This window comes from Oncorhynchus gorbuscha, linkage group LG17 (genome assembly GCF_021184085.1).
Source record: "Oncorhynchus gorbuscha isolate QuinsamMale2020 ecotype Even-year linkage group LG17, OgorEven_v1.0, whole genome shotgun sequence".
NCBI lineage: Eukaryota > Metazoa > Chordata > Actinopteri > Salmoniformes > Salmonidae > Oncorhynchus > Oncorhynchus gorbuscha.
This window is the reverse complement of record NC_060189.1, coordinates 35,405,394-35,432,539: the sequence shown is the minus strand read 5'-3', so window position 1 is coordinate 35,432,539 and position 27,146 is coordinate 35,405,394. Positions and strand designations below refer to the sequence as shown.

General features: G+C 41.2%; 2 protein-coding genes across 5 annotated transcripts in view; one reads left to right on the top strand and one right to left on the bottom strand.

Annotated features, from left to right (window-relative positions):
• Nucleotides 1–1,841: 1,841 nt before the first annotated feature.
• On the bottom strand, nt 1,842–17,473 carry psma3 (proteasome 20S subunit alpha 3). Its single transcript, XM_046309145.1, has 10 exons — nt 17,316–17,473; nt 15,424–15,506; nt 15,197–15,320; nt 11,735–11,836; nt 11,155–11,301; nt 10,314–10,379; nt 10,177–10,223; nt 9,992–10,059; nt 8,308–8,372; nt 1,842–2,103 (listed from the first exon to the last, which is right to left on the bottom strand). The coding sequence occupies exons 1-10, from the start codon at nt 17,334–17,336 to the stop codon at nt 2,059–2,061; spliced, it is 768 nt and encodes a 255-aa protein (XP_046165101.1). The 5' UTR covers nt 17,337–17,473; the 3' UTR covers nt 1,842–2,058.
• Nucleotides 17,474–17,972: 499 nt separating this feature from the next.
• mipol1 (mirror-image polydactyly 1) overlaps nt 17,973–27,146 on the top strand; it is an 84,975-nt gene continuing 75,801 nt past the window's right edge. For all 4 annotated transcript variants that reach the window (XM_046308356.1, XM_046308354.1, XM_046308355.1 and 1 more), the window contains exon 1: nt 17,973–18,090. The gene's annotated coding sequence lies outside the window, so the exon portion shown is untranslated. The remainder of the gene's footprint in view (nt 18,091–27,146) is intronic.

Sequence of the window (27,146 nt, the reverse complement as noted above, 5' to 3'; positions counted from 1 at the left end):
TGAACTAAGGAGTTACTAGCTATGTAGTAGTGTGCTGGGGATAGAATGCGATACGAGTTAAATACACAAGATCGTTTTGTTTGCGGTCGAGGGCAATGGCGCCGTGTACATGTTTGTAGGACGTCAGCGGGCAAGTTGGTTTACGTAACCGGAAACATGTGCAGGTAAAAGCGGTCCTTGTTATCCGGCTTTTTTGGGAAGTCCCTACCCCGTTGAAGTTGACATTTTAAATGGTTAAGCTTATGGTAGAGTTTCTAAACATACTGTATTGTCTTTCGTTATGGATAAGGTTAGGGTATGGACGTCCCAACGATCCCGGATAGCACTGACCAGAAAAGCTAGTGAAGTGATTGCTGTCAAATCACTTGGCTAAGGCCATAACATGAATTTATCCGAGACAGCATGGCATGTGTTCCACATCAAATGTACAGATGAGATGAGCTAAATAAGATTCAAGACACTGTATTATCGTCAGGTCTTCTGTATTTAGTCTCAAGTGTATCCAAGCAGGGACGAAACAACAAGGATGGAATGGAGAGGCATGGTAGCGGTCTATGGTAAGGTCAATGTGGAGACTACTGCCCTTCTGGAGTCATTGAGCTCATGTCATAGTTGAAACATCACACTGCACTGAAATTGTCTTTGTTCTTACACAACTGGCACCACCAGTAGAAGGATGAAGTAGTAGTAGTCTTGTAAATAATACCTTAAGGACTAAATACATTGGAGAATGGACGATTAATTAGGGCAGATTTCAAGTGTATAACAATCGGGACTTGGTATTTTTATTTTATACCTTTATTTAACTAGGCAAGTCAGTTAAGAACACATTCTTATTTTCATTAACTGCCTTGTTCAGGGGCAGAACGACAGATTTCCACCTTGTCAGCTCGGGGAAATCAATCTTGCAACGTTACAGTTAACTAGCCCAACGCAATAACGACCTGCCTCTCTCGTTGCACTCCACAAGGAGGCTGCCTGTTACGCGAATGCAGTAAGCCAAGGTAAGTTGCTAGCTAGCATTAAACTTATCTTATAAAAAACAATCAATCATAATCACTAGTTAACTGCACATGGTTGATTATATTACTAGATATTATCTAGCGTGTCCTGCGTTGCATATAATCTGAATAAGCATACAAGTATCTAAGTTGACTGAGCGATGGTAGGCAGAAGCATACGCCTAAACATTCATTCAAACAGCACTTTCGTGCGTTTTGCAAGCAGCTTTTCATTGTGCGTCAAGCGTGCGCTAGAGTTTCAAACTTCACTCGCTGAGCCTTCTAGTAGTTCTTCCCCTTGCTCTGCAAGGGTAACGCTGCTTCGATGGTGGCTGTTGTGTTGCTGGTTCGAGCCCAGGGAAGAGCGAGGAGAGGGATGGAAGCTTTAGTATTACACTGGCAAGTGCCAATAAGAACAGCCAATAGTCAAAGGTTAATGAAATATAAATGGTATAGGGGGAAATAGTCCTATAATTCCTATAGTAACTACAACCTAAAACGTCTTAACATGAGTCTTCAATATTCCCAGGTAAAAGGAACCACCAGCTTTCATATGTTCTCATGTTCTGAGCAAGGAACTGAAACGTTAGCTTTCTTACATAGCACATATTGCACTTTTACTTTCTTCTCCAACACTGTTTTTGCATGATTTACGTGAGGCTAAATTGATGTATTATATTAAATTAAGTGTTCATTCAGTATTGTTGTAATTGTGATTATTACAAATCAATAAAAAAAAATGTAAATCGTCCGATTACTCGGTATCTGCTTTTCTGGTCCTCCAATAAATCGGCCGACCTCTAATACATTGGCAAAAAATAACATGACTAAGGCAGACCCTTGACAGACCCTTTCTTTTAATGGTCAAAGATGCTTTTAGTATAAACAGTGCTCATCCACTTATTTCAAAGCTGTGTAATCCATCAAACCAAATGGGAAAGAAATGACATGAATGGTCCATTATCTACAACACATACAAAATAATTTCCGTCTGTTTCTTGTAGAGCTGTCCTGTCAGTAGGTGTGTGTGACAAGTGAAGAAACAGCAGAATTGAGTTTACATGTTGTCTTCTTCAGAGTCATCCTCCTCCTCCAAAGAATCCTATGGTGGAAGCAAGAAGCATTGTGAATCAGACACCAGAAAGATAGACTAAAGTTACCACGATAGCAGAAATTTCTTCAATACCAGATTTAGTATCACGATAGTCAACACCCCCCCAAAAAAGCAGTTTTTTGAAGAGCTCCTGCCCAGTTGGCATAGGCTACAGTGCATTCGTAAAGTATTCAGACCCCTTTACTTTTTCCACATTTTGTTACGTTATGGTCTTATTCTAAAGTGTATTCATTCATTTTCCCCCTCAATGCACACACAGTATGCCATAATGACAAAGTGAAAACAGGTTTAGCGTTTTTGCAAAAAAAAAATATTTACATAATTATTCAGACTCCATGACAGCCCGCTTGGAATTTGCAAAAAGGCACCTAAAGGACTCCGACCATGAGAAACAAGATTGTCTGGTCTAATGACACCAAGATTGAACTCTTTGGCCTGAATGTCAAGCATCACATTTTTAGGAAACCTGGCACCAAACCTACAGTGACGCATGGTGCTGGCAGCATCATGCTGTGGGATGTTTTTTAGGGGAAGGGTCTGGGAGACTAGTCAGGATTGAGGGAAAGATGAACATAGCAAAATACAGAGAGATCCTTGATAAAAACCTGCTCCAGAGCACTCAAGCCAGCAGACTGGGGGGGAAGGTTCACCTTCCTGCAGGACAACAACCTGGACACACAGCCAAGAGAAAGCAGGAGTGGCTTCGGGACAAGTCTCTTAATGGCCTTGAGGGGCACAGCCAGAGCCTGGCCTTGAACCCGATTGAACATCTCTGGAGAGACCTGAAAATAGCTGTGCAGCGACTCTCATCCAACCTGACAGAGCTTGAGAGGATCTGCAGAGAAGAATGGGAGAAACTCCCCAAATACAGGTGTGCCGAGCTTGTAGCGTCATACCCAAGAAGACTCGAAGCTGAACTCTGTCAATGGTGCTTCAACAAATTACTGAGTAGGGGGTCTGAATACTTATGTAAATGTCAGTTTATTTTTATTATAACATTTTTCACAGAATGTCAACCTATTTTTGCTTTGTCATTATGGGGTATTGTGTGTCGATTGTTGAGGGGGGAAAACAATAATCAATTTTAGAATAAGGCTGTAACGTAACAGTCTAAGTAAAAGTCCAGGGGTCTGAATATTTTCCGAATGCACTGTAATTGAGAAGATTTTTGGGAAAGCCTTTCCATCTGCCTGAAGACTTATTACTATCATCATGCGAACGTAACATTAAATGTAACTAGCTAGGTTTCCATCCAATTGGCGATTGATTTAGATGCAAATATTCTAAAATCCAAAGAAAATGTGCACGTTTCCACCACATGGACATGTTGCGGATAAAATCAGTTTCAGGTTGAGGTAGTGCACACTATGTACTTCATGTAAAAATTAAAAATAAATCACTAAATAAATATCGAAAAGTGAAATGCGTTTCCATCGCATTTTCAACTCTACAGATAGTTGTCACAAACTTAGGTTAATTAGCAAATCTGGTTTTAGGACGTGCGCTGTAGCCAACAGCTCGTAGATCCAGACGGGTAACGTTAGGCTAGTCTACAGTCGTGGCCAAAAGATTTCAGAATGACAAATTCATTTCCACAAAGCTTGCTGCTTCAGTGTCTTTAGATATTTTTGTCAGATGTTACTATGGAATACTGAAGAATAATTACAAGCATTTCATAAGTGTCAAAGATTTTATTGAAAATTACATGAAGTTGATGCAAAGAGTCAATATTTGCAGTGTTGACCCTTCTTTTTCAAGACCTCTGCAATCTGCCCTGGCATGCTGTCAATTAACTTCTGGGCCACATCCTGACTGATGGCAGCCCATTCTTGCATATTCAATGCTTGGAGTTTGTCAGAATTTGTGGGTTTCTGTTTGTCCAACCGCCTCTTGAGGATTGACCACAAGTTCTCAATGGGATTAAGGTCTGGGGAGTTTCCTGGCCATGGACCCAAAATGTCAATGTTTTGTTCCCCGAGCCACTTAGTTATCACCTTTGCCTTATGGCAAGGTGCTCCATCATGCTGGAAAAGGGATTGTTCGTCACCAAACTGTTCCTGGATGGTTGTGAGAAGTTGCTCTCGGAGGATATCTTGGTACCATTCTTTATTCATGGCTGTGTCAGGCAAAATTGTGAGTGAGCCCACTCCATTGGCTGAGAAGCAACCCCACAAATGAATGGTCTCAGGATGCTTTACTGTTGGCATGACACAGGACTGATGGTAGCGCTCACCTTGTCTTCTCTGGGGGAAAAAGCTTGTCCGGATGTCCCAAACAATCAGAAAGTGGATTCATCAGAGAAAATGACTTTACCCCAGTCCTCAACAGTCTAATCCCTGTACTTTTTGCAGAATATCAGTCTGTCCCTGATGTTTTTCCTGGAGAGAAGTGGCTTCTTTGCTGCCCTTCTTGACACCAGGCCATCCTCCAAAAGTCTTCGCCTCACTGTGCGTGCAGATGCGCTCACACCTGCCTGCTGCCATTCCTGAGCAAGCTCTGTACTGGTGGTACCCCGATCCCGCAGCTGAATCACTTTAGGAGATGGTCCTGGCGCTTGCTGGACTTCCTTGGGCGCTCTGAAGCCTTCTTCACAACAATTGAACCACTCTTCTTGAAGTTCTTGAATGTCTGATAAATGGTTGATTTAGGTGCAATCTTACTGGCAGCAATATCCTTGCCTGTGAAGCCCTTTGTGCAAAGCAATGATGACGGTACACGTTTCCTTGCAGGTAACCATGGCTGACAGAGGAAGAACAATGATTCCAAGCACCACCCTCCTTTTGAAGCATCCAGTCTGTTATTCGAACTCAATCAGCATGACAGAGTGATCTCCAGCCTTGTCCTCGTCAACACTCACACCTGTGTTAACGAGAAAATCACTGACATGTCAGCTGGTCCTTTTGTGGCAGGGCTGAAATGCTGTGGAAATGTTTTTGGGGGATGCATGGCAAAGAGGGACTTTGCAATTAATTGCAATTCATCTGATCACTCTTCATAACATTGTGTAATATATGCAAATTGCCAACTGACGCAGTAGACTTTGGGAAAATGTATATTTGTCATTCTCAAAACTTTTGGCCACGACTGTACATGAGATTAAGAGCGAGAATTAAAAGAGCGAGAATACTTGCATTTGTAAAACAGCAGTTAAGTGTCTGTCACCAGAATCAGACCCACGATGTTTATTGGAAAGGAGCATCCAGATCACTATGCACTTACCACCCTGTGAAGTTCATAGTTTTTCATCTGTAGCCTAATAAATTGCATGGTTTCTCTAGTTGTAGTGGGAGGACCACCCCCCATAACATCGCGTGACTCCATGCTTACTTCGATATGATGGTTATTCTATCAATATTTGCACATAAAGGAGTTCCCACTACCATCACAATTTTACAGACAAAAACATCCCACAATGTCGCATGAAAACATGGTTAATGACAAAAAAAATAACCCGTTACCAGATTTTTTTTGTAATCAGATACTTTTGAAAAACTAGATTAAAGGATGTTTGCGAAAAAGTTGACACCTTTTTTCTCAATGACATTCAAATCAGCATTGGAAAAAAAAGGTGTACGTTTTCCCCCCACCTGAGCGAGCCTGACCACAAGTCAGAGACCACTATGATGACACACAAAATTTATTTGATGGCTCATGGGAAATGAGCAGGAATAGACTTTCGTAGGCTACAGTCCAAGCCATGTCTTCAAATGTTACGGCTACTGTCGGCATCAAAATATTATTCAACTTGAATAAACGCTATGAGCTATGGACAACAGCAGTAACTTATTATTGGCATCTACATATTGCATTGATGTGAATCATACTGCTGCTCTCTCTTTAAGCTATTTGCGCCTTACGTATTGTGGATGGCTGTTCAACCCAATAATGGTTGAATTGAAGTTTAAATTGCCTATCAATCACTTTTGTGACCAGTGGATAACCAGGGGAAATGCACTCTTGCAACAGCTGCAGAATCCAGCCTATTGAATGCAAGTTTGAGGGAGTTCACTTCTAAACTCCTCTGTGGTATTGTGCTCCATACCGTAAGAAAAAAATGTTCAAATTTTAAAAGACCCCGAGTGGGGCTTTTATTGAGTAATTGAATTCATGCAGATAAACTAATAATAATCCATAGGATGTGTTTGAATTTCGCCAGACACAACAGGAACCACGTCATATACAAGAAGTTGACTCAAGTTAGCCAAAAAGCACCTGGATGATCATTAAGACTCCTGGAAGAATGTTCTATGGACATTTGAGTCAAAAGTATAACTTTTGACAACATGGGTCCCAGTATGCCTGGCGAAAAACAAATAAATTCCACAGTAAGAACCTTATACCAAAGGTCAAGCATGGTGGTGGTCTGTATCAGAATTTTACAGGAGAATGACAGGCCATCCGTCTGTGAGCTGAAGCGCAGCAGTGTCATGCAGCAAGACAATGATCCAACACACAATCAAGTCTACATGAAAATGTCTAAAAAGCAACAAATTTAAAGTTTTGGAATGGCCTAGTCAAAGTCCAAACCTAATCCCAATTGAGATGTGGCAGGACTTGAAAGGGGCAGTTCATGCTTGAAAACCCACAAATGTCTGCATGGGGTCAAATACAGTGCTGTGAAAATGTAAACTAACATTTATTTATCCTGCAATATTGGTAATTTATTTTTGTCTTCGTCTAATGCCTCTTAAGGGGAAAGTAAGCAGATTACAATCAGAGTTTGGGTAATCCAAAAGTTATGTTACTGATTACAATTTTGTACAGGTAACTTGTAACTTACTGACTACATCTAGAAAGTAACGTACCCAACCCTTCTAACGGCTACACAAAGTTGTCAACATATGCACACCCAGACAGGCATTCCTGTGCCGATGCTTCTTCAGGAAGCTGCAGGGAATACAAACACTGATGCATTCTGTTAGTCTTGTAATCGTTTGTACAAATTTATCATATTTTCTAATTAGTTTAACACATTTAGCTCATTTTCAAACGTGAGACATTTGATAGAATTTGTTCCTTTCACTTCTAATACCCAACCGTTTTTCTTATTATAGTTTCGGTACGCTGTGCAACACTAACAGATACTGTATAATCGTGGTTTAGTGAACCACGCTCGTGTGATGAGTAACCTTGCCTGGGACCTGAAGACTAGTTAGCTCCCTGGGCTAAAACCTAGGATTTAGCTCAGAAGGCTAACAGTCTTGTGGCGCACAGGAAACCCGAGTTCGATCCATGGACATACAGTGCCTTCAGAAAGTGATTCTTTCTGGGTAAGTCTCTAAGAGCTTTACACACCTGGTTTGTACAATATTGGCAGATTATTCCTTTTTAAATTCAAACTCTTAAGTTGGTTGTTGATCACTGCTGGATTTTCCCCAAACATAACGCATTCTATTTAGGACATGAAGTTCATTTCTTTGCTCTGTTAATTAGCATAGTATTGTGGAGTAATTACAATGTTGTGTATCTATCCTCAATTATTCCATCACAGCCAATAAACTAACTGTTTTAAAGTCACCATTGGCCTCATGTTGAAATCCCTGAGCAGTTTCCCTCCTCTCGGAAGGACGCCAGTATCATTCTAGTAACTGGGTGTATTGATACACCATCCAAAGTATAATCAATTACTTCACCATGCTCAAAAGGGATATATTCAATGTCTGCTTTTTTTTACCCATTTACCCTTGTTTGCAAGGCATTGGAAAACCTCCCTGGTCTTTGTGGTTAAATCGGTTTGAAATTCAGTGCTCAACCTTACAGATAAATCAAATCAAATTTATTTATATAGCCCTTAGTACATCAGCTGATATCTCAAAGTGCTGTACAGAAACCCAGCCTAAAACCCCAAACAGCAAACAATGCAGGTGTAAAAGCAGATAATTCTGTGTACAGTATAGAGATGAGGAAGTCATTCAAAAAATGTTAAACACCATTATTGCATACAGAGTGCGTCCATGCAACCTATCATGTGAGTTAAACACATTTTTACTTAACTTATTTAGGCTCGTCATAAAAGGTGTTGAATACTTAGACTGATTATGGGGTATTGTGTGTAGGCCAATGACACACTCAATTTATTCCATTTTACTTTCAGTTTGTAACCATAAAATGTGGAAAGAATACTTTGAAGGTACTGTTTTGAACCCAGGTCACAGAAATGCCATGCAACAAACTGGTGGTCATGGTACATACCTTAGCATACTTCTCTGCCTCCACCCTGATGTCTTTAGGAACCAGCTCGTGCTTTCCTTTTGTCACTGGTGAAGGGAAATGAAGGTCATAAGTTATGCACAACATTGATTTGACTGGATCGGGCGATGGCCCGTCACGTAGCTGGCCATGACTGCACATGCATGCAATACATCACTTTGTTATGAGCTGGGTTAACTTTCAGATTTGAGTGGAACACTGCTTACACCAGGGTTTCCGTTAGAAAAATGAGGCGCCGGACATTTGACCGGCATAATTTTAATTTAGCGGACATTTAAGAAATTTACCAGACCCTTTTGGATTGGGTGCATAACCTGATTAGGGCATCCACCCACGGTGCCCAGAATGACATTTCGATTATGGTAATTCATATTAACAGAACATGCAAGTCAGGATGCAACAATTCCTTCTTACCAAATTCTGACGCGCACTTTGATGTTAGAATACCTGTCCACATGTACTTTTCCTCAGCCAACAAGACCAGTAACAAACAGCAAAATCACTAGCCTATCTCAATCTGCTATCCCCCATAGTAGAAAAGTTGACCTATTCTATTGGTCAGCTTTGAGAAAGAAATAGCCTATTCCAAAACAGACTCTGGGACAGTTGTGGGACGATAGGTCCCAAATTCACACAACCAATAGGCATAGGCAACATAAAAGAAAATAGAGGGGAAAAAGGAATGAGTGACGCAACAGATCAGAACGTTTAGCTTAATGTTGATGAACAATTATTTCTTCACACAAGTGCAGCAAATTTAGAAAGAGGGGTGGTTGAATATGCAACTGGCATGGGTTGCTAATATGACTAGAAGTGTGCCTTTGGTTACTGGACAATGAAAGAAAGTTTATATAAAATAATTGCTTTCACAGATATGGTCTGATTTTGGCTAGGCTACTTTGAAGCCAGGTAAGACATGCCTCATGTAGTAAAATGTTCAGGTTTCAAACAATTAAGTATATGTTTTGAAAATATACTTAATTGCCGTCAGAACAGCCTCAATTCGTCAGGACATGGACTCTACAGGGTCTCGAAACATTCCACAGGGATGCTGGCACATGTTCACTCCAATGCTTCACACAGTTGTGTCAAGTTGGCTGAATTTTCCTTTGTGTGGTGGACCATTCTTGTTACAAACGGGAACCTGTTGAGCGTTGAACCCAGCAGCGTTGCAGTTCTTGGCAGAAACTGGTGCAACTGGCACCTACTACCATAACCCGTTCAAAGGCGGCAGGGTAGCCTAGTGGTTAGAGCGTTGGACTAGTAACCGAAAGGTTGCAAGTTCAAATCCCCGAGCTGACAAGGTACAAAAACCTGTTGTTCTGCCCCTGAACAGGCAGTTAACCCACTGTTCCTAGGCCATTATTGAAAATAAGAATTTGTTCTTAACTGACTTGCCTAGTTAAATAAAGGTAAAATAAAAAGGCACTTAAATCATCCGTCTTTCCCATTTACCATCTGAATGGCACACAATCCTAGTCTCAATTGTCTCAAGGCTTTAAAAAAAATCCTTCTTTAACCTGTCTCCTCCCCTTCATCTACACTGATTGAAGTGGATTTAACAAGTGACATCAATAAGGGATCATAGCTTTTACCTGGACAGTCTGTCATGGAAAGAGCAGGTGTCTGTTTTGTACACTCAGTTTATAAGAGAAAGCTGCATTACCTTCTCCAACCCAGCTGAGTTCCAACTCGAACGCTTTGTCTTTCACTTCATCGTGTACAATGTAGATTCTACAAAACCAAAAATACAACAGTACATATGGGTAATACACAGTGCCTTGATTGAAGGCTATTTATGAGAATGAGCAACAGTAGGTGTATTCCTTTAATAAAATAAAAAACACTTACATTTTGGCCACCTCTTTTACCAACTCCCTGCAGGTCATGTCTTTCATCTGTTGATGTCAATGACATACAAAGATAAACAATGAAGATATTCCCATGTTTTATGAAATTGGACAACTTGGCTAAATTAATATTCTTACCTGAAGCTTTTCAATTTCTGTCTTGGCGGCTTGCTTGGCTTTTCCAATAGCACATCCCCAGTACCCCTTAATAAAACAAACATTTCAGTGGCCATCTTGAACATTTTCACAACAATGTTACACATTTCACATCACTTTGAGGTTGCGTGGTGACATATAGAGATGGTAAAACAAACATTCCCTTCTGAGAATACATTGCAAATTTCCAAACACCTTAAAGTTCAATCTTTTTAATCTTACTATTTAAATAATTTCTGGGTAACAATGAAGTACTTTCAATTAAAATGGTAAAAAAAACAAAATTTCTCAAGCAAGAATTTTGCTAGGCCTGTCTGGGGAGGGAAAAACAGAATACTAACTTATTGGTAGAAAGGTTTTGAACCCTTTCTTATTGGTCTATTCACTAATTTAATGTATGGTGATGTCACCATCGTAGGCCAAAACTCAATAACACCAAAACGTGCTGAAAGCTCATGCAGTCTTTTCAATCAGCTCTTACACTAAAAGGGCATTATAATTTTCACAATATTATTCTAACCTGTGTGGAAATGTGATTTTCCTGTGTTTTATATATACACATTTTTGATTTTCCAGTGTTTTATATATACATTTTTGACTGCACTGGGGCCTTTAAATGGCAATTTTCCCAGACCCAGATTAAACCTAGTCAAGGAGTGAACCACATGCTCATTGTAAAATCTCCATTGAGAATGCCCCTTACTCCTAGACTAGTCTTAATCTTGATTCGGGAAACCAGCCCTAAGAGTGTAGAGTGACAACAGTAAGTTAATGACATTAGACAACAGTTAGTTTAGTGATAAACACCCAAAACCTAACTCACAAATGAGATTCCAGAGGGATCAACCATGTACAGCTGAGGACCATCATCTTGATCGTAAGAGCCCAAGATGAAGCTGCATCCAAACGGCCGCACGGCACTGTATAGTGTGTAGGCATGAACGTACATGGCCACTCTCTCTGAGAGATACTGTAAAGAGAGATTATATGCAATTCAAAGAATATGACTGTCCATAGGATTTAGGGACAAAGCCATTCAGAATGTCGCCAAAATAGGTTAGCATAGTCACAGTTAACCAGTTGAATCAGGCATGGTAGTCCTGTAATGGAATATATGGGGCGGCAGGGTAGCCTAGTGGTTAGAGCGTTAGACTAGTAACCGGAAGGTTGAAAGTTATAACCCCCGAGCTGACAAGGTACAAATCGGTTGTTCTGCCCCTGAACAGGTAGTTAACCCACAGTTCCTAGGCCGTCATTGAAAATAAGAATTTGTTCTTAACTGACTTGCCTAGTTAAATAAAGGTCAAATTAAAATAAATAAATATCAAATATGTGGAACTGACAGGGTAACCGAGGCGGAGTTTGAGGGAAACACTGAATAGCAACAGAATTATTTTTTTAACCTTCAGTGGGATGTTGTGTCCATAGTTGGATCTGAAGTTAGAGGCCTCCTCTCTGGCCACCTCAGACAGGGATCGAGCATCAGCCAGTAGTCCAGCAACTGCCTATGGGTAAGAAAGTTAAAGGTAGATTCAGCAATGCACAAAGTAAACAGCAGAATCGGGACGACTTCCACAACAGCTAAGAGTGTTAGGCTTGATGCTTAATTTCTCCATTGTTTTGGTCCAGCAGCAATCATGTGGCAGCAGCATGAAACACATTCTTGGCCATACCAGAGTGCATCGCGCTTATCTGCAATATCTATGGTGCTCGTGGCAACGTTGTATAATCGCTGAGTCTCATTTTAATGAGTTAAAGGCAGGTTCAAATGTTATTCGCCCTTTCTATGAGATGAACTGCTTTAAAAACAGATGAACCCAAAATACTCTGTTTTTTTTTTAAACTGTCTGTTGCATTGATATTCGATATTAGTCAGAAACATTGACACAACTGTAGAAATTGACTACAAAGTGTTAACAGCATAATTTGTCACAAAGTCAGTACCTTCCAAAACAAGAGATTTGCGAGATTTATGGAAGCTGTTCCATTCCTAGATCCATTTCGATCATCCTATGTAACAGGTGTGAAATTGCTAGCGGTGCACGCTCGGAGACCTTGAATTAGTCGTTTTCCTTGCTCTGCAACTCTATTCAATCGTACGGCAGAAACTACACAGACAGACCTGCCCACATTACACGCCTCATACTTGTTTAGATAAGACAACGCGTCACCAATGTTGTGTTGAAAGTAAGGTTGAGTGCTATTACAATAGCATCGTCTATTTACGATGATTGACAGCATTCGTAGATTGTGACGACGTTGTGATGTGACACACGATGGTTTAGTCTATTTGAACTTGACTGGCACCCCACAGTAAAGAACAGTCTCGCGTGCTAGCACACAAGTGACATTAAGAGTAATTAGCCTATTTCAATAAAAATGTTATACAGAACGCAAGAGAGAAATGTAGGCTAGACAAAGCGAGAAATTATACCAAAGCACCCCAAAATGTCCAGTCAGAAAATCTATCTCCCTCTGTTGGATGCATGGGCTATAGCCTAAACCTATTCATGGTTTTATTTTATTTTTTATAATGGATACTCCTTAACCATCTTGTGTTTCTATTCGATAGGCTCCAACAGACATGGCGCCAACAGATATGGTCACCCTGTTCCTAGGTAACTCCGCAGTATTTTGTGTGTGTTATTTCGTATTATTTGCTCAGAACATTTCTAGCATTATTACCTATAGCCGAAAATAACTTTTTGATATTAGATCAGCAGTCACTCACCAGCATTTCGACCAAAAATGAGACATTCCTGAATTGGATCCTATGTTCGTACCACCGCCCCCTAAAACCAAATAGAAGGAAAATGCAACCAAAGCTTTATCAACATCGCCTGCGCAACTCGCTCATCAAGAAATCTTGACCATTGCTACTCCCCTGCCCCCCCTTTGGCAAATCCAATCACGCCTCCATTCTGCTACTTCCTTCGCTCCTGCGAGCTCTCGTTCTCCGCGGCTGACGTGAAGACATTTAACCGTGTTAAGCCTCGCAAGGCTGCCGGCCCAAACAGCATCCATAGCCACATCCTTAGATTATGTGCAGACCAGCTGGCTGGAGTGTTTACGGACATATTCAATCTCTCCCCATCCCAGTCTGTAGTCCCCATTTCTGTCATCATGAAGTGCTTTGAGAGGCTAGTTAAGGATCAAACATCCACCTTACCCAACACCCTAGACCCACTACAATTCGCATACCACCCCAACAGATCCATTGGGAAGTGGTGTGGGCGGAGTGGTGCCAGGAAAAAATGAAGGAGAAGATTGTGGACTTCAGGAGACAGCACACCCCCATCCACGTGGGTAGCAGTGGAGGGTGAAAGGCATCAAGTTTATCTGCATGCCCATCACTGACAAACTGAAATAACCCATCCACACAGACAGTGTAGTGAAGCGCAACAGCGCCTCTTCAACCTCAGAAGGCTGAACAATTCAGCTTGGTAGGACCAAAGACCCTCGCAAACATCTACAGGTGCGCCATTGAGAGCATCCTGTTGGACTGCATCACTGCCTGGTACGGCTACAGCACCAGACGCAACCGCCTCTCCAGAGGGTGGTGCGTGTGGTCAGCCCAACGCATCACCGGGGGCACACTGCCTGCCCACCAGGACATCTACAGAGTTATTTCCCAAATATTCTAGCCTACAAAGATTTTCTTCTAAAGTTGTGGCTTTCAAAAATAACAACAATGACAGTCTCAATCACAGCTTTATTATATAAATAATATTGTTCTATTATTTTGCAGGGCAAATAAGCAATTATTACCAGTTCTAAAGACAGACTGATTCTATCCAGCCCATGTCACTACAGTACAATAGCCCATTCCTCAGACAGTCACTGCTCCATCACAGAGCGCCACACAAACACACGCAAACCTCCAGACTCACACCTCGGTAATAGTGAGAAAGTTGTAAAACTGGCACCGAAGCACTATGCCACTCGCCAGTGACTTGATAAGCGGATTTAGTTAACGTGGCCTGCCTGCTCAATGTGCTACTAGGTAGCTTCATTGACAAACAGATTAAACTAGTTTGTGATTTTGGACAATGATAAACCTTGTGTAGCTAGTTTGACAGCTTTCTGAAGTTGTAGAAATGTTGTCAGAAATAAGGGAAGCAGCGACCACGTCGATAGTGTCAAGATTGCAGTACTAGGTAGTTTTCATGCACATTTAACTAGAGATACTGCACCAAATACTTTTAGCTAGATGTAAAATTGCACAACTAAGACCTTTGACAAAAACTTACATTTATTACAGATTTCTTGATTTTTCTTAGATTCATTCTGACTATTTTGAGAGTGAAATTTTTCTACCATGAGTCAAGAGGGCCAAACAGATCACACCCAACCACATACCCAAATCCAGTTTTTCTTAATGAGCAGCAGAATTCAGTCCCCCTCTAAGATCTTTCGAGATTAATATATGGGATTGACAACATCAATGCAAATGCCCAGAGGTAAAAGTCTGTGTATTATTGTCACTCTGATCAGTCAGATAGCTAGCAACATTGACTAGAAGCTGGTGTGTGGTTAATTGTAGAAGGCTTGTTTCAGCTAGCTGTATTTTGTTCTTGATACCATCTCCTGTTTTGAAGTGTTTAGTCGCTTGTCACGTCTATGCTAATGTAGCTAGGGTTAGCCAGCTAGCCAATCAATAACTGTAACAAAACAAGTGCATTAAGTAAATGTTTTTATGTTTTCAATAAAGATTTGCAGACAAGCTCAGAAATATAGCTTACATGTTGTCAATAATCCTTTGTTTATAAGGCAAACCATCTGTTTTTTTGGTCATGTGCGCATCAGTTGTTGGTCAACATTCTACCCGTAATTACACTATGGATGTGGTCTGGGTGAATACATACCATTCCTACGTGACGGTCAACATTGAAGATGCGCTTGTTTGAGCCTTGTTCATAAAGTTTGGAGAGAATCAATTTCTCAACACCAAACACAACCCCATCCTTGCATCGGATCCCAATTGCTGTGCTGTAAGGAGAAAGAACAAGAACCAACAAATTGAGACACTTGGGTTATTTTCCATCATGTGGGTACTGCATTGAAAACACTCAAACAGGGAAGGATAATATACCTGCTGTTTTCTACTGCCTTCATGGCATATTCCACCTGGAATACCCTTCCATCAGGTGAAAAGGTGGAGGCAGACAAGTCATACTAGAAAAGGAAAGAGTTTTAGATGTTATATTTTGAAGGCCACCGCTGTTGAGATAACATAGCTACACCTGTGATTGACAGGAACTGCCAGACTTCATACCTTTACATCAATCTAACCAAACCAAATCAATTTTCAAAATATTAGCTAGCAAAAACCATGGAAGTAGCTTCATGATAGGCCTGAATGTTAACCCACGACTGTGTGGCCATGCACGACTCCAACACCATCATCAAGTTTGCTGCGGACATGATGGTGGTAGGCCTGATCACTGGCGACGATGAGTCAGCCTACAGGGAGGAGGTCAGTGACCTGGCAGTGGGGTGCCGAAGCAACAACCTCTCCCTCAATGTCAGCAAGACCAAGGAGCTGATCATGGACTACAGGAAACAAGGGAGGGGAGGGGGGGGCACGCCCCCATCCACATTCGACAGGGCGGTAGTGGAGCAGGTAGAGAACTTCCAAGTACCTCTGTGTCCAAATCGTGAAAGACTTAAAAATGGTCCAAACACAGTCATGAAGGCGGCGCGACAATGCCACTTCCCCCTCAGGAGGTTGAATAAGTTTGGTATGGGCCCTCCTGGAAATGTTTTACAGCTGTACTAGTGAGATCATATTGACTGGCTGTATCCCTACTTGGTATGGCGCTAGAGGATTATGTGGACAGCCCAGTACATCACTGGTGCTGAGCTCCCTGCCATCGGGGACCTCTATATCAGGCAGTGTGAAAAGAAGGCCTGGAAAATCCTCAAAGACCCCAACCACCCAAGCCATAGTCTATTTTCTCTGCAGCCTCACTGCAAGAGGTACCGGTGCATCAAAGCTGACACCAACAGGCTCTTGAACAGCTTCTATCCACAAGCAATACAACTGATAAAATAGCTACACTGACTGTGTTAACCTTGTATCTTGATTTACCTTTTATTTCAATATTTTTCACCGTCTATGCACACTCACAGGGCCCTACACACCTTCACACACCTGCAAGATATTGCTACTCTCCTATATCCTGTTGCCTTGTCCCTATACATATCTACCTCCATCACTCCAGTATCCCGGCACATGGTACTGGAACTGACTTAAATATTTCCTGTATATAATATGCTTAATTACTTACTTCATTGCGTATCTCATATTTAATATTCCTCGTGTGTTTTTTTCTAGTAATATATTGTTATTGGTTATTGCACTGTTGGGTTTTGAGTTTGTAATTATGACATTTCACTGTACTTGTGCATGTGACATTACAATTTGAGTAATCCCATTTTTACATGTTGCCAGCGCGTCTTTCTAGCTTTTTAAAAGATTAAAGTACTTGTAAATATCATGTTGTGAAATTCCATTTACCCAGTGGTGAAATAAAACATTTGTTTAGTGATAGGAGAGCAACCAATACCCAACACCATTTGGTTGAATTTGTTTCAATTTCGATTTAGTTCAACCAGCATTGCTAATTTAGCTAGCAAGCTGCCGTACAAGTGAGTCAGCAGGCATGACAACTAGTTAGCTTGCTAGTTCTGTAGTGAAATAACTAACGTTACTTAGGTAGGTAGCAGTAACCAATGTAAAATGTGTTTCTCTACATATGATTATAGATCTTAAACGACTGACGTAATTGAATGTGTTATTGGTTATCTACTACTGTAAAACCTAAAACTACCACAGAACACCCACAGTTAGCTAACATTAGCAAGTTGGCTAACTTTGTTGCTTACTTGTCCAAGAATGAGCCGGTGCTAAAAAGTTAACCAAACCTTTCGTTTGGTAGCATACAAATGTATAACGAGCAGTATCTTAGCTATCAAACTTACCCCAGTTCCTATTGAACTCATTGTGTTAAAAACTCCTTTATAACAACTCCGTCTGATGTGTTTCAGCACATCCCAGTCATTCACCAACCAACAAGAAAATGCCTTTACGTACAACAGCAGCCGCACTGAACATGCAAAAAATACTGCCACCTCGTGTGGTGGAGTGTAATCGCAGCGGGAGGGGTGAAAGTGCACAACTCATCATAAACATCTACATGAAGATTTTATACACTTAGTCATACTCATTTTAAAATACTATAGTCTTCAATGTTTAACCTAATTTCAAAATGAAGAGATTTAATCGAAAATACGTTGGTAAACAAACTATGTCGTTCCTAGGCTGGCCTAGAATTGGTTCTTAACTGATTTGCCTAGTTAAATAAAGGTGAAATATATATCTCGTTCAGCAGTTAACTTGCCATCAATTCTGGCTACATTTCCACCTGCAAACGGCCCTAATCTATAACAGAAGGGTGTGTTTCCGTGTGTTTCTTTACATTCATACATTTAATTTAGTTCCTTCTCTTTTCTCAACATTCGTGGGAGAAATATGTGTATTGATGTTTATGAATGATTTAGTTGAGCTAATAATAATCGACTGCTCCCTGGTGGACAAAAGTTATACAATAACAAAATTCCACTTGGATTGTAAACTTCCTCAATCCACAGAAACCACTGTAAGCACTGTAGCGGTGTGCTATCAGTTGCGTAAATACTTAAATAGGTTTTTATTGGCACAGATCAACTGGTCTCTGGTCACATTTCTGATTTTGTGGTAAGTGATTCAACAATGTAACGCTATACTGTCTTGTGAAAAGAAAAGTTACATGGTCAGCCAGCTACATTAGCTATTTTTCAATGAAGTTAGCTAGCTAGCTTTGCTTGTTAACTTTAGCTTGATAGCTACCTAGTTTAACCTAGGGGGTGGGGTGTATCTTTGCTTGACACTCGCGGCTGAGAAAGCAGCATATTCATTGATGATATTTGTACACGTGGCGAATGTTTTTCGATTCGAAATGTGTGTAAAACTTTGATTAAGAACAAGATAGCCACACTAACTCAAAGTTAGGGTTTGGCTATAGCTTCCATGTCAACTATTTGACATATTTCAGGCATGCCACAGCAAATATAGGTATAGGGGTATAATATGCTTGTTATAATACTGCATCGCATAACGTTATTTGGCTGTCAAGAAAGTGTACAATACACATGGTATCTGATTTCTATAATGTAGCCTAGTCAACTTGAGTTTGGGCAGCAAAACAATGTTGTGCTATCCATTTAGGAGTGTACAAAATAAGATATGTTATGGTGTGAATCCCTACTTCAGTTTGTGAACCCCTCAAACACAGCCCAGACTGTTATTTTAGTGGAAAAAAGTAGGGTGCATAATAGCGATGTACTAGGACATCATTGTTTACTCAGGCAGATTGTTCAATATTGACTTCGAAATTGGACGTCTATGCATTAGGAGTTCAGCAAATGCCTTCAAAACCGGCCACTAAGGGAAACAGTTGGCCCTATTACCATCAAGTAGACTTGGGTTTTGCTAGGGTGTTGTGGGCAGGGATGGTGAATGGGTGTAATCCCATGACTCTGGATCATGCATGGAGGACACCGTTTTTTTATTATAGCCCTATCCAATAACTCTGGATCAGAAGGTTGTGTGTTTGATCCCAGTGGTGGACACTGTTTATTTTATTTTATGTTTTAACCCCATCCCAAACGTTCACCCATACCTTAGCTTCTCTAGGGTATGCGTCCCACCTGGCCAACATCCAGTGAGATTGCAGAGTGCCAAATTCAAATACAGAAATACTCATTATAATCATTCAGAAAAGATACAACTATTTTACATAGCTTTAAAGATTAACTTCTTGTGAATCCAACCACTGTGTCAGTTTTCAAAAATGCTTTATGACGAAAGCATACCTTACGATTATTTGAGAACATAGCCCAGCAGACAAATCATTACAAACAGTAACCAGCCAAGTATAAGAGTTACACAAGTCAGAAATAGAGATAAAATTAATCACTTACCTTTGATAATCTTCATATGGTTGTACTCAGAAGACATTCATTTATTCAATAAATGTTCCTTTTGTTCAATAAAGTGTCTTTATATCCAAAAACCTCCATTTTGTTTGCGTGTCTTCTTCAGTAATCCACAGGCTCAAATGCAGTCACAACAGGCAGACAAAAAAATCAAAATAGTATCCGTAAAGTTCGTAGAAACATTTCAAACGATGTTCATAATCAATCTTCAGGTTGTTTTTAGCCTAAATAATCGATAATATTTCAACCGGACAATAACGTCGTCAATATAAAAGGTAAACAAGAAAGGCACTCTCTCGGTCGCGCGCATGACAAAGCTCTGTGACACGACAGGGTCCACTCATTCAGACTGCTCTTACTCCCTAATTTTTCAGAATACAAGCCTGAAACTATTTCTAAAGACTGTTGACATCTAGTGGAAGGCATATGAACTGCAATTTGAGTCCTAAGTCAATGGATACTGTAATGGCATTGAATAGAAAACTACAACAACAAAGAAATCCTACTTCCTGAATGGATTTTTCTCAGGTTTTCACCTGCCAAATCAGTTATGTTATACTCACAGACACTATTTTAACTGTTTTGGAAACATTTGAGTGTTTTCTATCCAAATATACCAATTTTATGCATATCCTATCTTCTGGTCCTGAGTAGAAGGCAGTTTAATTTGGGCACGCTTTTCATCCAAAATTCCAAATGCTGCCCCCTACCCTGGAGAAGTTAACCATTCGGAAGGAGTGCCTACACTTAACCCTTAAATAGGAAGTTTACCTACAATCCAACATTTCCCAAGTGATTCCATACATTGAGACCAGTTAGGTGGAGTTTACCTTCTCCCCCTCCCTCTCCGTGCAGTCTAGAACTGGAAAGCTGAGGAGAAAAAAAAACGGGTCACGTGACGTGTCATTGTGCACTGCTAGCTCTGTTCCGTTGTCAGTCGAAGAGCAATTGAGAAATCTACGAATTGTTGAACAATTCTTTGTTTTATTGAAAGCCGTATAAAACAAATAATTTGTCCACAATTTGTGGATTTCTCAATTACTCTCGCGACTCCTTGTGGCAGTCTGAGTGCCTGCGAGCTGATGACGGTAGTCAGTTGAATGGTGTTTCCTCTGACACATTGGTGCGGCTGATTTCCGGGTTAAGCGAGCAGTGTGTTAAGAAGTAGGCAGCTAGTCGTGTCATGTTTCGGAGGATGCGTGTCTCGACCTTCGCCTCTCCCGAGCCCATTGAGGAGTTGCAGCGATGAGACAAGGTCTAGAAATTAGTGAGACATTTGGGTAAACTCTACAAAAATCAGCTTCTTGATATGCCATACCTGTGAGGCAAAGGATAAATGTTCACTAACAGGGATGTGCACAGAATTTGAGAGAAATAAGCTTTTTGTGCGTATGGAACATTTCAGGGATCTTTTATTTCAGCCTATGAAACATGGGACCAACCTTTTACATGTGCGTTTAAATTTTTGTTCAGTATAAATTGGCCTGTGTGTATTTTCATTAGTCATCATGTATCTTATTTATCCAACACAACTATCACACGCGCACAGGATACAGAGCCTATTTTGAGAGAGATATCTCCTGAAGCTCCTCAGCTGGTTGCTGCTGGAGTAAAACAGGTGCTTTTATAAGCCCATTCATTGTGCAAAAATTCTAAATGCAATTGTGGGTTAAAAACAGTTTTGGTGCACAATTAAAAATATCTACTATTTTTATTTATCAACTTATAATTGAAGCGCACCTCCCATTCCCCATTCAAGTGCAGCCAACAGGCTATCAGCGCGTCACTCACCACTTTAGAATGTGAGCAGGAGGCATATGCATTTTGAAAACATAATTGTTTGAAACCTGAATGTTTTATTTCATATTATTATCATATTATGAGGCATGTCTTACCTTGCTTCAATGTAGCCAATAGGCAAAATCCCACCATGGAAACATGGAGGCAAATCTTTTTATAAAGACTTCATCGGCGGAGTGTGAGTTTCAAGTTTGGGGAAACGTACAATTTATCCTTCCGTTTCTCTAGTTTTGCGTGCCAGTTTTGAATTTTCATATGCACATTTTCATGGAACAGTTTAATTTCAATAATAACGTTTTTGATTATCAAAATCATTGTCATGTGGTGAATTATAAAAATAGAAATGAAAATCATAAAAAGGTCAAAGTCAACTAATGCGAGATCACCAGCCTCTGCCATATGGACACATTGATACAGCGTGATCCTTTGGTGGCTAAAGAAATGAGCGCATGGAACTCATAGCCTATAGGCCAATGCAGCAGTAGGCCTATAACTTCCATTGCTCTTTCACACCAAGGATTGATGATTATCGAGGGGTGTATTGAGTGGAAAGATTTTTCAAATAGCTTACTGTGATGAACAATCTATTATCTCTTAATATATTATCATTCGTAATGGATGTTAAACACTTAAATACATTTCCGCGCAGCAGGCCAGGTACTTCTATGCTTGCTCAGGCGTGTGCATTCTCTCAATGTTATCAGGACAGAGAAACCAGACACGTGCTCATTGCTCACATGGAGCACTCCAAACAAAAGACAACTAAAAAATGTATGATGGTTAGGGATGCACGATATATCGGTGAACATATCGGAATCGGACTATATTGGCTAAAAATTACAACATCGCCACCACTACTATCAGTAGCAGTCAAACCTGTACAAAAAAGTCTGCAAACAACCAAACACCGGCCACGAATGATGTGTTTACAATACAGAGTTGGTGGGAAAGGATTATTTTCGACCGGAACTTCTGGGGTAGCTAGCTTTAGCTTGGCACCTAGCTAGCACCAATACAACCAGCCTTAAAACAATGACCAGTAGAAACTGCAGTCATTTTCATTATTCTTAGCATTGATTTAGGAATCCTTGTGAGTAAGTATTAGCTTAGTAGCCACTTGTTGTTTGCCTATTGAAATTGAACTTCAGTTCATGAAATTAAATAGATAGCCAGCTACTTAAACCTGTTGCCCAAATCTAAAGTTATAAGCAGCCAGCTAGCTTCATCTGGCTAGTGAGGTCCTACCAGTCTGGGTTATGTGTTGTGAAGTTAGCCATAATAAGGATTAGGCACAATAGTGGAATTTGTGGTTTGCCTTCAAAATAAAAGTACCTCTTTGAAAGTGATGCAGAAGGTTACAATTGGTGGAATCATGACATTTTAGACTAGATAATGTTACACAAGGTTGGAATGTGAAGCAATGAAATGGGGTAGCGGTCTACTTGGTGACACCCACAGAACACAACTGTGAAGAGTTTACGCAAATATTAGCATTGTAGCTCATATTGGCTGGACTGTGACTTTGTGAAATCACTATTTTTATTTTTTTTATTTCACCTTTATTTAACCAGGTAGGCAAGTTGAGAACAAGTTCTCATTTACAATTGCGACCTGGCCAAGATAAAGCAAAGCAGTTCGACAGATACAACGACACAGAGTTACACATGGAGTAAAACAAACATACAGTCAATAATACAGTATAAACAGGTCTATATACAATGTGAGCAAATGAGGTGAGAAGGGAGGTATAGGCAAAAAAGGCCATGATAGCAAAGTAAATACAATATAGCAAGTAAAACACTGGAATGGTAGTTTTGCAATGGAAGAATGTGCAAAGTAGAAATAAAAATAATGGGGTGCAAAGGAGCAAAATTAATTAATTAATTAAATACAGTTGGGAAAGAGGTAGTTGTTTGGGCTAAATTATAGGTGGGCTATGTACAGGTGCAGTAATCTGTGAGCTGCTCTGACAGTTGGTGATTAAAGCTAGTGAGGGAGATAAGTGTTTCCAGTTTCAGAGATTTTTGTAGTTCGTTCCTGTCATTGGTAGCAGAGAACTGTAAGGAGAGGCGGCCAAAGAAAGAATTGGTTTTGGGGGTGACTAGAGAGATATACCTGCTGGAGCGTGTGCTACAGGTGGGAGATGCTATGGTGACCAGCGAGCTGAGATAAGGGGGGACTTTACCTAGCAGGGTCTTGTAGATGACATGGAGCCAGTGGGTTTGGCGACGAGTATGAAGCGAGGGCCAGCCAACGAGAGCGTACAGGTCGCAATGGTAGGTAGTATATGGGGCTTTGGTGACAAAACGGATTGCACTGTGATAGACTGCATCCAATTTGTTGAGTAGGGTATTGGAGGCTATTTTGTAAATGACATCGCCAAAGTCGAGGATTGGTAGGATGGTCAGTTTTACAAGGGTATGTTTGGCAGCATGAGTGAAGGATGCTTTGTTGCGAAATAGGAAGCCAATTCTAGATTTAACTTTGGATTGGAGATGTTTGATATGGGTCTCGAAGGAGAGTTTACAGTCTAACCAGACACCTAAGTATTTGTAGTTGTTCACGTATTCAAGTCAGAGCCGTCCAGAGTAGTGATGTTGGACAGGCGGGTAGGTGCAGGTAGGGATCGGTTGAAGAGCATGCATTTAGTTTTACTTGTATTTAAGAGCAATTGGAGGCCACGGAAGGAGAGTTGTATGGCATTGTAGCTTGCCTGGAGGGTTGTTAACACAGTGTCCAAAGAAGGGCCAGAAGTATACAGAATGGTGTCGTCTGCATAGAGGTGGATCAGAAACTCACCATCAGCAAAAGCGACCTCATTGATGTATACAGAGAAGAGAGTCGGTCCAAGAATTGAACCCTGAGACTGCCAGAGGTCCGGACAGCAGACCCTCCGATTTGACACACTGAACTCTATCAGAGAAGTAGTTGGTGAACCAGGCGAGGCAATCATTTGAGAAACCAAGGCTGTCGAGTCTGCCGATGAGGATGTGGTGATTGACAGAGTCGAAAGCCTTGGCCAGATCAATGAATACGGCTGCACAGTAATGTTTCTTATCGATGGCGGTTAAGATATCGTTTAGGACCTTGAGCGTGGCTGAGGTGCACCCATGACCAGCTCTGAAACCAGATTGCATAGCAGAGAAGGTATGGTGAGATTCGAAATGGTCGGTAATCTGTTTGTTGACTTGGCTTTCGAAGACCTTAGAAAGGCATGGTAGGATAGATATAGGTCTGTAGCAGTTTGGGTCAAGAGTGTCCCCCCCTTTGAAGAGGGGGATGACCGCAGCTGCTTTCCAATCTTTGGGAATCTCAGACGACACGAAAGAGAGTTTGAACAGGCTAGTAATAGGGGTGGCAACAATTTCGGCAGATCATTTTAGAAAGAAATGGTCCAGATTGTCTAGCCCGGCTGATTTGTAGGGGTCCAGATTTTTCATCTCTTTCAGAACATCAGCTGAACGGATTTGGGAGAAGGAGAAATGGGGAAGGCTTGTGCGAGTTGCTATTGGGGGTGCAGTGCTGTTGACCGGGATAGGAGTAGCCAGGTGGAAAGCATGGCCAACCGTAGAAAAATACTTATTGAAATTCTCAATTGTGGTGGATTTATCAGTGGTGACAGTGTTTCCTATCCTCAGTGCAGTGGGCAGCTGGGAGAAGGTGTTCTTATTCTCCATGGACTTTACAGTGTCCCAGAACTTTTTTGAGTTAGTGTTGCAGGAAGCAAATTTCTGCTTGAAAAAGCTAGCCTTGGCTTTTCTAACTGCCTGTGTATAATGGTTTCTAGCTTCCCTGAACAGCTGCATATCACGGGGGCTGTTCGATGCTAATGCAGAACGCCATAGGATGTTTTTGTGTTGGTTAAGGGCAGACAGGTCTGGGGAGAACCAAGGGCTATATCTGTTCCTGGTTCTAAATTTCTTGAATGGGGCATGTTTATTTATGATGGTTAGGAAGGCATTTAAAAAAAATATCCAGGCATCCTCTACTGACGGGGTGAGATCAATATCCTTCCAGGATACCCCGGCCAGGGCGATTAGAAAGGCCTGCTCGCTGAAGTGTTTCAAGGAGCGTTTTACAGTGATGAGTGGAGGTCGTTTGACCGCTGACCCATTACGGATGCAGGCAATGAGGCAGTGATTGCTGAGATCTTGGTTGAAGAGAGCAGAGGTGTATTTAGAGGGGAAGTTGGTTAGGATGATATCTATGAGGGTGCCCGTGTTTAAGGCTTTGGGGAGGTACCTGGTAGGTTCATTGATAATTTGTGTGAGATTGAGGGCATCAAGTTTAGATTGTAGGATAGCTGGGGTATTAAGCATGTTCCAGTTTAGGTCGTCTAGCAGCACGAGCTCTGAAGATGGATGGGGGGCAATCAGTTCACATATGGTGTCCAGAGCACAGCTGGGGGCAGAGGGTGGTCTATAGCAGGCGGCAACGGTGAGAGACTTGTTTTTAGAGAGGTGGATTTTTAAAAGTAGAAGTTCAAATTGTTTGGGTACAGACCTGGATAGTAGGACAGAACTCTGCAGGCTATCTTTGCAGTAGATTGCAACACCGCCCCCTTTGGCAGTTCTATCTTGTCTGAAAATGTTATAGTTTGGAATTAAAATTTCAGAATTTTTGGTGGTCTTCCTAAGCCAGGATTCAGACACAGCTAGAACATCCGGGTTGGCAGAGTGTGCTAAAGCAGTGAATAGAACCAACTTAGGGAGGAGGCTTCTAATGTTAACATGCATGAAAACAAGGCTATTACGGTTACAGAAGTCGTCAAAAGAGAGCGCCTGGGGGAATAGGAGTGGAGCTAGGCACTGCAGGGCCTGGATTCACCTCTACATCGCCAGAGGAACATAGGAGGAGTAGAATAAGGGTGCGGCTAAAAGCAATAAGAATTGGTCATCTAGAACGTCTGGAACAGAGAGTAAAAGGAGGTTTCTGGGGGCGATAAAATAGCATCAAGGTATAATGTACAGACAAAGTTATGGTAGGATGTGAATACAGTGGAGGTAAACCTAGGTATTGAGTGATGAAGAGAGAGATATTGTCTCTAGAAACATCATTGAAACCAGGAGATGTCATTGCATGTGTGGGTGGTGGAACTAATAGGTTGGATAAGGTATAGTGAGCAGGACTAGAGGCTCTACAGTGAAATAAGCCAATAAACACTAACCAGAACAGCAATGGACAAGACATATTGACATTAAGGAGAGGCATGCTTAGTTGAGTGATCAAAAGGGTCCAGTGAGTGGAGAGGTTGGTTGGGGGTCACGGCGATTTAGACAGCTTGCCAGGCCATCGGTAGCAAGCTTGCATAGGATGGAGGTCTGTTATTAGCCACCTCTTGCGTTCCGTCAATAGATTAGTGGGGTTCCGTGTGGTAGAGGGGATTAATCCAAATCACACAACAACAACAAAAATAAAAACAATAGATATAGTTATAGAGGCCCAAGAAGAAAACATAATAATAAAAATAAATAATTTGTCCGATTGTCTATTCAGATAGCAGCCGGTAAGACAGCTAACGGTTAGCAGGCCGCAGATGGGCGTTCAGGTAACGTCGCAACGGAGGAGCCAGCCGGATAACTCTTTCGGGTAGATAACGTCGGCAGTCCAGTTGTGAAGGCCCGGTGGGGCTCCGCGTAGGCAGTAAAACGGGTCCGGATAGGTGACTGCAGCCCAGGAGTGATTGATGGAACTCAGGAGTGATTGACGGAGCTGGCTAGCTCCGGAATAATTGATGTTTGCTCCGGAATCAACGAAAGCCGATAGTCACACGGATAGCAGCTTCACAAATAGGCATACGATCTTGTGATTTGAAATAATCAACAGCTAATTTTTTTCAATGAGCTAATGGTCCTTGATTCCTCTGTGGTTAAGTCATGCTTTCTGGTAAAGTATTTTCAATTATTTTAATTGTTTCTGTATATACGAGTAATGATTATTTTGGCAAATGTATTTCAATTTAGTTCCCTCTTGGAC

What these genes read in the sequence shown, in the direction of transcription:
- psma3 (XM_046309145.1), bottom strand. Translation starts at nt 17,336, where the DNA reads ATGAGTTCAATAGGAACTGGG. An exon ending in TGAGTTCAATAGGAACTGGG is followed by an intron (nt 15,507 to 17,315) that starts GTAAGTTTGATA and finishes TTCCTTTTCTAG; the next exon opens with TATGACTTGTCTGCCTCCAC. An exon ending in GACACAACATCCCACTGAAG is followed by an intron (nt 11,302 to 11,734) that starts GTTAAAAAAATA and finishes CTCTCTTTACAG; the next exon opens with TATCTCTCAGAGAGAGTGGC.